The 12,514-nt window shown below is 39.6% G+C and overlaps 1 protein-coding gene across 2 annotated transcripts in view; it reads right to left on the minus strand.

Moving 5' to 3' along the window:
* PEX1 (peroxisomal biogenesis factor 1) overlaps positions 1 to 12,514 on the minus strand; it is an 81,453-nt gene that overhangs the window by 18,921 nt on the left and 50,018 nt on the right. For both annotated transcript variants that reach the window (NM_001192071.2, XM_024990550.2), the window contains exons 16-22: positions 12,362 to 12,496; positions 9,051 to 9,115; positions 6,780 to 6,922; positions 6,597 to 6,700; positions 5,646 to 5,822; positions 4,340 to 4,570; positions 27 to 221 (exon numbers count right to left, since the gene is read on the minus strand). In NM_001192071.2, coding sequence (NP_001179000.2) covers positions 27 to 221; positions 4,340 to 4,570; positions 5,646 to 5,822; positions 6,597 to 6,700; positions 6,780 to 6,922; positions 9,051 to 9,115; positions 12,362 to 12,496 — 1,050 coding nt within the window. The remainder of the gene's footprint in view (positions 1 to 26; positions 222 to 4,339; positions 4,571 to 5,645; positions 5,823 to 6,596; positions 6,701 to 6,779; positions 6,923 to 9,050; positions 9,116 to 12,361; positions 12,497 to 12,514) is intronic.

A 12,514-nucleotide genomic window follows, 5' to 3' on the forward strand; every position in this document is an offset into this window, starting at 1 on the left:
ATTACGATGAAGGGGGAAAGCCTTACTCCAGTTTGGCTCCGGTATCTGCCTTTGATGATGCTGATATCTGCCCTCAGTTGATCTCTCTGCTCCTGTGTGAGTTCTTGGTAACCCTCCTGGGAGGCTGTTCTGAACAATGGAGGTCGTAGTGACTGATCTTTCCCAGGAGCTCCGGGAAACTCCTGAGTCATGGAGCTTGGTGCTGACAGGCATTGTGAGCTCTGCATGGTGAAGTTTAATAATGAGAGATGGGAGGGAAGGAAAAAGAGCAAGGGAGAAAAAAGTTATGTACTTATCAAAGATAAAATGACAAACTTTCAGCAGGAAAACTTTAACACGGGTAAGCTTACATTGTGGACGTGACTGGTGATAGAAGCAAGGTCCGCTGCTGTAAAGAGCAATATTGCATAGGAACCTGGAATGTTAGGTCCATGAATCAAGGCAAATTGGAAGTGGTCAAACGAGATGGCAAGAGTGAATGTCGACATTCTAGGAATCAGCGAACTGAAATGGACTGGAATGGTTGAATTTAACTCAGATGACCATTATATTTACTACTGCGGGCAGGAATCCCTCAGAAGAAATGGAGTGGCCATCATGGTCAACAAGAGAGTCCGAAATGCAGTACTTGGATGCAATCTCAAAAACGACAGAATGATCTCTGTTCGTTTCCAAGGCAAACCATTCAATATCACAGTAATCCAAGTCTATGCCCCAACCACTAACGCTGAAGAAGCTGAAGTTGAACGGTTCTATGAAGACCTACAAGACCTTTTAGGACTAACACCCAAAAAAGATGTCCTTTTCATTATAGGGGACTGGAATGCAAAAGTAGGAAGTCAACAAACACCTGGAGTAATAGGCAAATTTGGTCTTGGAATACAGAATGAAGCAGGGCAAAGACTAATAGAGTTTTCCCAAGAGAACGCACTGTCATAGCAAACACCCTCTTCTAACAACACAAGAGACGACTCTACACGTGGACATCACCAGATGGCCAACACCGAAATCAGACTGATTATATTCTTTGCAGCCAAAGATGGAGAAGCTCTATACAGTCAGCAAAAACAAGACTGGGAGCTGACTGTGGCTCAGATCATAAACTCCTTATTGCCAAATTCAGACTTAAATTGAAGAAAGTAGGGAAAACCACTAGACCATTCAGGTATGACCTAAATCCAATCCCTTATGAATATACAGTGGAAGTGAGAAATAGATTTAAGGGCCTAGATCTGATAGATAGAGTGCCTGATGAACTATGGAATGAGGTTCATGACATTGTACAGGAGACAGGGATCAAGACCATTCCCATAGAAAAGAAATGCAAAAAAGCAAAATGGCTGTCTGAGGAGGCCTTACAAATAGCTGTGAAGAGAAGAGAAGCGAAGCGAAAAGCAAAGGAGAAAAGGAAAGATATAAACATCTGAATGCAGAGTTCCAAAGAAAATAGCAAGAAGAGATAAGAAACCCTTCTTCAGCAATCAATGCAAAGAAATAGAGGAAAACAAAACAACAGAATGGGAAAGACTAGAGATCTCTTCAAGAAAATCAGAGATACCAAAGGAACATTTCATGCAAAGATGAGCTCGATAAAGGACAGAAATGGTATGGACCTAACAGAAGCAGAAGATATTAAAAAGAGGTGGCAAGACTACACGAAGAACTGTACAAAAAAGATCTTCACGACCCAGATAATCACAATGGTGTGATCACTGACCTAGAGCCAGACATCCTGGAATGTGAAGTCAAGTGGGCCTTAGAAAGCATCACTACGAACAAAGCTAGTGGAGGTGATGGAATTCCAGTTGAACTATTCCAAATCCTGAAAGATGATGCTGTGAAAGTGCTGCACTCAATATGCCAGCAAATTTGGAAAACTCAGCAGTGGCCACAGGACTGGAAAAGGTCAGTTTTCATTCCAATCCCAAAGAAAGGCAATGTCAAAGAATGCTCAAACTACCGCACAATTGCACTCTTCTCACATGCTAGTAAAGTCATGCTCAAAATCCTCCAAGCCATGCTTCAGCAGTATGTGAACAGTGAACTTCCAGATGTTCAAGCTGGTTTTAGAAAAGGCAGAGGAACCAGAGATCAAATTGCCAACATCCGCTGGATCATGGAAAAAGCAAGAGAGTTCCAGAAAAACATCTATTTCTGCTTTACTGACTATGCCAAAGCCTTTGACTGTGTGGATCACAATAAACTGTGGAAAATTCTGAAAGAGATGGGAATACCAGACCACCTGATCTGCCTCTTGAGAAATTTGTATGCAGGTCAGGAAGCAACAGTTAGAACTGGACATGGAACAGACTGGTTCCAAATAGGAAAAGCAGTTCGTCAAGGCTGTATATTGTCACCCTGTTTATTTAACTTATATGCAGAGTACATCATGAGAAACGCTGGACTGGAAGAAACACAAACTGGAATCAAGATTGCCGGGAGAAATATCCATAACCTCAGATATGCAGATGACGCCACCCTTATGGCAGAAAGTGAAGAGGAACTCAAAAGCCTCTTGATGAAAGTGAAAGTGGAGAGTGAAAAAGTTGGCTTAAAGCTCAACATTCAGAAAACGAAGATCATGGCATCTGGTCCCACCACTTCATGGGAAATAGATGGGAAACAGTGGAAACAGTGTCAGACTTTATTTTTTTGGTCTCCAAAATCACTGCACAAGGTGACTGCAGCCATGAAATTAAAAGACGCTTACTCCTTGGAAGGAAAGTTATGACCAACCTAGATAGCGTATTCAAAAGCAGAGACATTACTTTGCCAACAAAGGTCCATCTAGTCAAGGCTATGGTTTTTCCTGTGGTCATGTATGGATGTGAGAGTTAGACTGTGAAGAAGGCTGAGCGCCGAAGAATTGATGCTTTTGAACTGTGGTGTTGGAGAAGACTCTTGAGAGTCCCTTGGAATGCAAGGAGATCCAACCAGTCCATTTGAAGGAGATCAGCCCTGGGATTTCTTTGGAAGGAATGATGCTGAAGCTGAAACTCCAGTACTTTGGCCACCTCATGCGAAGAGTTGCCTCATTGGAAAAGACTCTGATGCTGGGAGGGATTGGGGGCAGGAGGAGAAGGGGACGACAGAGGATGAGATGGCTGGATGGCATCACCGACTCGATGGACCTGAGTCTGAGTGAACTCCGGGAGTTGGTGATGGACAGGGAGGCCTGGCGTGCTGCGATTCATGGGGTCACAAAGAGTCGGACACGACTGAGTGACTGATCTGATCTGATCTGAAGCTTACATTGTAACTAGCTAAAATATAAGCAGGTTAAAATACATTCGTATTCTATAAAGGATCATCTATACCTACGTGGTTGAACCACCACAGAGTGAAAACTGCCATCATGCCAGGTGTTTTGTTTTTTTAAATGCTTTGTTATAAATCCACCACTACTGCTCTAACGATAGGTTATACTAAGGTGCTGGGGCATTTCTACATGTTAAGAAACAGAAAACAAAGACTAGAATTAAAACTGCTTACTATTCTTGAGACTAAAAATGGGTTACTTTTATATTTTTTAAAACCTAATTAAGGAAATCTACTTAAAAAATTACTGAATATTTGTAAAAATGTTAAGTTTACCAATAAAGTAACAGTGAATCACTGTCTTCTGAGATATGTGTTGAATGCTATTTTAATTTAGAAAAATGGTATTGCCCAAATTTAATCTGGGCTTCCCTCGTAGCTCAGTCGGTAAAGACTCTGCCTGCAATGCAGGACACCCAGGTTCAAATTCCTTGGGACAGGAAGATCCCCTGGAGAAGGAAATGGCAGCGCACTCCAGTACTCTTGCCTGGAGAATTCCATGGACGGAGGAGCCTGGTGGGCTACAGTCCATGGGGTTGCAAGAGTCAGACACAACTTAGCAACTGAAACACACAAACTTAATCTAAACATTTTCCCTGTGGAAACATTACTAATAACTTTTTCACTATGCTTATACTTTCTACCAGAAGTATTACCAAAAGAAAACATTTTGTTGTCAGAATTTTTGAGATTATCATACCAAATTTCTGATTATCCTTAACTGTTCTACAATAATACAATTTAAGTTTAATATAAAATTGATCTGCTACTAAAGATGTTTTAAAGCTGCTAATTAAGAGAGAAAAACCTTAAAGAAACCAAAGGGTAATCCCACCCCTGGCTACCTCGGCTCCCTTACTGCCAGCCCCGTCTTCACAAGGAATGAAAATGACTGACTAGTGTATGGAAAGAGTGCTTTATGACGGAGTCACACCAACCACAAAGACATGGGGCTGGTTAGGACATAAACTGAACCGACATATGGCTTCCTATTTCAAAACTGTACAACTACACAAGTTACCAAATCAGAAGAGGTTCCATTTCCAAGTTCTGATTCGTAAGAGCTTCCAAAGTAGAGCCGGTACATATTGAACTTCGATTCATCTTGAAGCACCTCAGACATCTCCAGAGAAACCAGGGACTGCTCTAAGCCACATTCCCCGTCTCCAGCTGAATCATCAGAGCCACTGCTGTGGTTAAGAAAAACCATCGAAGACAGACTCAGGTCACTATCAGAGCTGGAACCTCCATCCTAAAACACACAAAAGGACAATCAGCTGTAAAGCTCAAATAATCCACAATTCAAAATAAACCACACAGCATTCTAACAGGTTGAGGAAACTCCAGGCCCTTTTTACAAAAGTTCTTATTGATTCTCTAATGGTTCTGAGGCATATCACATAATTTTAACTATTAAAATAAGGAAAGACAAAATGGAGTATATGGGTAATTGGCCAACCATCTCCCCCAAAACTAACAAAGCTAGGACTCAGACATCTGGATTTTATTTTCATGTCTCTTTAAATTCATATTTTTCTATTCTGAAATGAGAAAGCATTCTAAAACATGGGTGATGCATCATTATAGAGTGCTTTACAAATAAACACCCTTTCTGCTAGTGAAGTGGGGCGGGGGGAGGAAACACCTTCTGTGGCTTACCAAAATAAGTAGCACAAACTTGGAAGTATCTAAATTTAGTCCCTGCAATAACTTTCAACAAAATGTGAAGGAGAGGAGGATATAGGGAAAGTCTTCCTAGAAAATATATGGTAAAGTCCATAATACGGCAGAGTTCAAATTCTTTGTTGCAAAAATTAAAATATTATCCTTACAGAAAAAACTTTCTGGGGCTGGAATACCAAAAGTACAGGATAAACCTAGAACATCTTGTCCTGTAGGGAAGTAATGATCAGAGAATGAGGACAATACAGCGCAAAGGCACAGAAGCCATCCGAAGGGGCTCCTCCTGGCCGGACCTGGGGCAACCTGAGCTTCAAAACAACTATTTGATGATTTTTTTAAAAAAGTAAAAAATCTGAAATCGCAATATAATTCTTGACACCTCAATTCAAAGGATACCCTTCCACACACCAACTATATTTTGCCAACAGTAAGGTAAAGTGAAAGAAACACACCAAATTCTTCATGTAAGTACAAATTCTCTACAAAGCCAGTACCCCAATTATGGTACACTTGACTAAAGGCAAACTTCTATAAAGTTAAACTCAAGATTTTCAAAAATAAAATTTATTTTTAAGGTTGAAGCTGACACTGGACTGCTCGCATCGCTGTAAGACGCCACAGTAACAGCCTCCTCCGATACTCACTTGGAGCCCGCCGGTCAGCAGTCTCCCGTGCAGGGCCTCCAACTGGGCGCCGTAAAGGAGCGCTTTCAGATCAGCGCCCGTGAAGGAGTCGGTCAGCGAGGCCACGTGCTGAAGGTCCACATCGTCTGCCAGGGGTAGAGACTCACTGAGCACGTTTAAGATTTCAAGACGTGACGCCTGAAGGGAGAAAAACTCACCGACTTAACAAATACCATTGAACACAATATTTTCAACTGTGCATCTTACAAGATTTTCCTTATACATTCACTTCATGTATCTAATCAGTTTTACAGATCAGTTGAGCAATGTACCACCAGGCTACATCTATCCTCCTTGGTCCTTTTGTCTAACAGAAGGAACACAGGGAGGAAAATGAGTGAAAATCAACATTCTCAACTATTCAGTGTAGATCATTGCTTAGTGCTTATCTTCTAGATTTGGGCAAAGGAGCCAAGAAATGTTTCAAAAAGAAAATTAAAATAATCGCTACATGTGATATACATTTATACCTGTGACTATTGATCTGTCTATTTCTTCTTTCACTTATCCATTCGTTTCTAAATTTGAGAACACAGGACTAGAGTGGTTAAAAGGCGTATCTCTACATAACCAGCATGGATGCTTCCTACACTACTATGCTTGATTCTGTATCAGTCTTCTGTTAAGATAATGAGCTGTGTGATCTCTGAACACAGGGAACACGGACAGCAATACTTGGTTTCCCTCCCTTTTTTCCATCTGGCTAACACAAAGTTTTCAGATGGGAGTTTGCATGGGATGCCTGGGCCAAAGAAAGGCTTTGCATCTAATTCAGAATCTTTTCACGCTGTAAGAAAACAGTGACTAGGGCCTGTGCCGAAAACTGGTCTTCTAAGGACAACTGCTGTTACCTGGCAGAAGTAAAGCTCACAAGCAAAGAGTGGAGCGTTTGTAGGTATATGAAACTGTCACCTGGTCAGGAGGAGGACAGTATACACATTTATCTAGTCGGCCGGGCCTGAGCAGGGCAGGGTCGATCAAGTCAGGGCGACTAGTAGCAGCCAGCACATAAACACCTGGGGGGGAAAGAAAACACTTTACTAAACCCTGGGGGAAGCTGGTATTAGACGGTATTTCTGTATTTACGATTATTACCCTGCAAGCCTTCGACTCCATCCAGCTGAGTCAGCAACTGGTTAACCACACGATCTGTAACCCCTGTGTTATCGTGGCCACGTCGAGGGGCAATGGATTCAAACTCATCAAAGAAAAGGATGCAGGGCTTTGCAGCCTGTGCTCTGGGGAAACAAACAGTATCTCATAGTTGAAGAGGGCCTCCGAGTTTGCAATTTCATATATATATATATATCTGTATATACATACATATATATGTATTTAATTCTTCACAACAAACCCTTAAGAAACGGTAATTATCTTGCTGTTAGTACACTAGGTCTTAGAGAAGTCAGGGAAGATCTGTGCCTTCTGGACCAGTCTTATTCAGTAAGTTAAAAGCTTCTTTGATCCTTATCACAAGTAAACTCTTTAATATGCTTTGGCCACCTGCACTTCTTTTGTGTAATGTCTCTTCATGTTCTGTGAATTTAAAATTCGGCACGCTTATTATGTTACCTTCTTTTTAATTAATACAAAGTCAATTAACAAAACTAAACAAAGTTCAAGTTAGAAAAAAAAATATATGACTAAAACTATTTTATAGAGAACCTTATAAAATGAAAATAAATCTCATCTCTGGTAAAAGGATAGACTAGAGATCTGAAGAATTGCCCTTAATACAAAATAACTGTCAGGTTGCTTTAAAAAAAAATCTTTATTAAATACATGGCAAGTAAGATAAATCTGGCACCGACAACAGACTGGATTACCTGTGCCTTAAACGTCTGGCAAAACTCTTAAAAAACCAAAGACGTCTGATGTTCAACTTGCGCAAGAATTTTTAACTAGTGACTCATTTTTTCCCTACAGGTACAAGAATATTCAGATTTTGTTTCTTCTTTGCTTGACTTTGGTCAAATATATTTTATCTATGTTGCCCAAATTTCAAATATACTGGCATAAAATTTATATTATTATTTCATAATATCCTCTTATTATCTTTTCATCGCTGGGACTTGGTCTGGTGGCAGGTGGAAGTGTTCCGGTTCTCCAGTCTGAAAGTGTTAGTCGCTCAGGCGTGTCCTATGGACTGTAGCCCGCCAGGCTCCTCTGGCTATGGAATTCTTCAGGAAGAAGACTAGAGTCGGTCGTCATGTGCTTCTCCAGGGGATCTTCCCACACCAGGCATCAAACCTGCATGTCCCGCATCACAGGCAGACTCTTTACTGTCTGAGCCACCAGGGAAGCCCAGCTAAATGTACTGGGGGCCCTTATCCTTTAGTTTAACTTGTTTTAAAACGAGAAGAGAGTCCACATTACATTATTTCTTTGAAACTTACTACAACTGCTATGTATGGCCTGACATATGGCCAACTTTCAAAAATGTTCCAGGTGTGCTTAAAAAGAAAGTGTATTCCTCAATTGTTGGGCACATGTTCTAAATATCCTTACATCAATCTTGCTGAATATGTTGTTTAAATCTTCTAAATTTTTACTTTTTTTCTTTACTATTTTTAAATTAATAACTGAGAACTGTGTTAAAATTTTCCACTATGAAGACAGATCTGTCAGTTTCTCTTTGGAGCTCTATAAATTTTTGCCTTAAATATTTTGAAGTTACAGTATTAGACACAATTTTATAAACTGTAATATCATCCTGGTAAACTGAACTGTTGGTCAGTATGTGGTTGACTGTCTTTATCTGTGATAAGGCCTTCCTGGTAATATTCTTTTCTTAAATTGGGTGGTAGAAATAAGAGTTCACTTTATTATTCTTTAAAATATACAGATGTTATATATATTCTAACTGCATATTTTATAATAAAATTTTAGTAAAGGAACAAAGTGGCTTTTTCATTTATAAGCTTTCTGTAATCCCATCACATTTAAGTATTATTTTCACTCTTAAATATTAGCTTCTGTATTCACATGTATTTTAAAATGAATGTAGTGATAATTATACTCTATTTTAATTAAGTTCGCCACATGGAATCTTATAAGAGAGATAAAACTAGTAATTATGTGCTTCATATATTTTAAGCATCTATGAATAACCGATAATGATTTCACTTTCAACATTTCAGAAATATTTCTATTATAAATATAAAACCAAATAATTTCTAAAGCTTAGTATGAAAAATGTTGTATATTTAAGTAGTATTTGGTAAAACACTGAAATTTTGTTCTCCAGCTTGTTAATGACCTACATTAAATCATAGGTTTCAAAAATCAGATTTTTAAAAAACAAGATCAACAAGTATTGACTGATAACCACAGAGTTAGTTAAAAAAACATTCATAGGGTACTAACCTAACAAAAACATCCCGGACAGCTTGTTCACTTGCTCCAATATATTTGCTGAGTAACTCTGGTCCCTGTTAGGTAAAATAAAATTAAATTATAGTGAATTCAAAACTATCTAAAAACAAAGTATCATTTTTTTCCATGGCTAAGTCTAAATGTAACAATAGAAAACGTTTAATTAAATGGGTTTCTCCAAAATACATTGAAGAAATTAACGTGAGTGGAATAAATATGATATCACAAGTTCTATACCTGATGTTTCCTTTGCCTAGAACATTTGTCCCCAGAGTCTCACGGCTTCTTGCTTCATTTCATTCAGATCTCGGACAAAATGTCACATCCCCAGAAAGGCTCTGCCTGACAACCGCATCTACAGTCCACTCCGGTTACTTTACATCCTCCTTGACTGTCTTCCTACACAGCATCCACGACCCCCTGACAGTGTATTATGCATTAAATGTGTCTGTTTATTGTCTCTCTCCAGTAACAGAATATAAGCTCAGAAAAGGCAGCTTTATTATCGAATTCAATATCAGTGCCTGCTACATGGTAAGTGCTGAATAATTCATTTAGTAAAGTAATGAATGGTTTAAAAAGGGAAAATGTTCCGTCTTTCTCAAATCTTTGGAGACTCCAAAAAACATGTAGTGAGACATGAATTTCTTTAATCAGCATCTTCAATTACTGAAACCAATTTATTTGTTCAACAAATAGGTATGTTATTTGAAGAATATATTGTTTTTCCTAAAAGTCAACTGAAAAAACTTCCAAAACAAGCTTTACTACATATAACAAAATCAATAATGAGGACAGTTTTTCCTTAAATTGGGATATTTAAAAAAACTGGATAAGCCCTAACGTGGTCTCCAATGACAAATCATTACCATGAAAAGACCAAATACGATCAGGATATGTGACCAAAATGAAGAATTTCTAATATTCAGTCATCATTTGATATCTATTAATATACTAGTATGGAATTATATTTTCTCAGCATAGTGAACTATGAAGGATGAAATAAGAAGTAACTAAGGCAGCATGCTGGTGTCCGTGCAAAGCCTGCTTCTGAGGCTCACCTCCCAGGACCCACCCTAACCCACAGCCTCAGCTCTCTACTGAAACCTATGAGAGCTCATCCCAACTGTGATTTGAAGATTAAAGGGGAGAGATAAGACATCCTCCTTAATGGAACAATCCAAAATACAAAAATATTTGCAAGTGTTAATCTTGAAAACTGTTTAAAAAAACACACAATAAAACTGCACTCTAGTGACAAGTGAAAAAGAACATGATCACTGCTCTCCATCGATGCCAGGACGCTCACGTAACCCGTCACAAAAACTCACGTGAAGGAGGGTAGATGTAACACAACTGCAAATTGCTAGACTGGCTTTCAGATTGTAAATCAATTTTGAATAAGATTACAATGTAGGGTTTCCCTCTTTTTTCTTTTTTTCTCCCCTCTCTTTTTGAAGTTCAGTTTACATTACTTCGCATTCATGAAAGACTTATTTAGTAACTGTTTTCACTAACAAGAAATCCAAAGAAACACTTCACATTTACGAAACAGAGCAGAGAGTGAGAGCAGCATTCAGTGTTTGGCTGTGAACCGTTACCGCGGCAGCACACGCCCCAGCAGCAGGCGTGGCATCATCAAGCTTCTTCCCACGCTTTCTGTCACAGCTGGAACCGCGTCTGTGAGCAGCTGTGCTTTTACCTCAGTTTACTTTGTTCATCCATTAGCAGGATGTGTCTGATTGTTCGTTTGCTTTATACCATTTTGGTTTATGGAAATGTTTCACAGAAACACCCTACTTCCAGACGGGGGCGGGGTGGGGAATTTGCTTATGATTCCTTTGCCTTGAAATGTAATTGCTCAAAAAAAAAAAAAAAAAGTAATTGCTCTTTGGCAAATACATATGGCTGGGGCGTTGAAACTTTACAAATAAGACATCACATCCCAGACCACAATGACACACCAGTGGTGGAGTGAGAAGCATTACTCAAAATGATCCGCTACATGCACAGTGAAGTCTGACTCTTTGCAGCCCCATGGACTAGCCTGCTAGGTTCCACTGCCCATGGAATTTTCCAGGCGAGAATACTGGAGTGGGGTGCCATTTCCTACTCCAAGGGATCTTCCAGACCCAGGGATCAAACCCGAGTCTCACGCATTAGCAGGCAGCGTCTTTACCTCTAGCGCCACCTGGTGACTGCTGGGGATCTGCTGCTGCTGCTAAGTCACTTCAGTCGTATCCAACTCTGTGAGACCCCATAGAGGGCAGCCCAACAGGCTCCCCCGTCCTAGCATGTCCTTTTAAGGACCATACTCACCCTACATGTGAGAAAACTTAAACTTGGTGTGAGGCAGCAAGGGTGAGATACAGACAACAAACAACAGAAACATAAAAATTTCACCTTCTGCCTTAGAGTGGTCTCCAGGCCCTAGTCCTCTAGCTTTTCTTCCCCCTTCAAGTTGGCTCTTTTATCTGAATATTTATACATAATTCTATTGCCGTCTTGAGCAAAAACATATTAATAATAAGCCCTACAAAAGAGAGATGCCTCATTATTCAATTTCCCACACAGCTTAAAAGACTGATCACTGCTTCTACTATTAATAGTTTTCCAAATATGAGACTAACCCACTATCAAGAAACAAATGGGGTTGGCGAGGATATGGAAAAATAGGTATACTCACTCTCGTGCTGCTATACATGTAAAACGGTATAGTCACCAAAAAAGTTTGGTGGTTCCTCAAAAAGTTACACACAGAATTACCATATGAGTGACTATATATATTTATACTCTGGGGCATATAAGTATTCCAGAGAACTGAAAGCATATGTCCACACAAAAATTTATGTACAAATGTTTACAGCGGCATTATTCATAACAGCGAAGAAGTGGGCACAACCCAGAGGTTCACCAAACTATGGCATATCCACACCAACTTAAAAAGACTGATTATCATCCAGCCATCCACAGTCCTGAAGTACTGAGGCATGTTACAACTTGGATGAACCCTGAAAACATTATGCTACGTGAAAGAAGTCAGACACAAAAGACATACTGCATGATTCCTTTTCTATGAAATATCTACATCAGGCAAATCCAGAGAGACAGAAAGCAGACTGGTAACTGCCAGGGGACTGGGAGGGGATGGAGAATGTGATGAAAAAGTTTTGCAACTAGAGAGGTGGTGGCTACACAGCACTGTGAAGGCACTAAATACCACGGAAATGCACACTTTAAAATAATGATGCAAATTCTGCCTCAATTAAAAAAAAAAGAAAAAAGATAAACGCCAAACATACCTTGACACTAATAAAATTCATTCCACTTTCCCGTGCAATTACTCCAGCTAGTAAGGTTTTTCCTGTTCCAGGAGGACCATACAACAGTACTCCTGTCCTCTGTCGTATGGGCAAGTTGGCAAATAATTCTGGGTACTGAAAAATACAAAAATA

Source organism: Bos taurus, chromosome 4 (genome assembly GCF_002263795.3).
Source record: "Bos taurus isolate L1 Dominette 01449 registration number 42190680 breed Hereford chromosome 4, ARS-UCD2.0, whole genome shotgun sequence".
NCBI classification, from domain to species: domain Eukaryota; kingdom Metazoa; phylum Chordata; class Mammalia; order Artiodactyla; family Bovidae; genus Bos; species Bos taurus.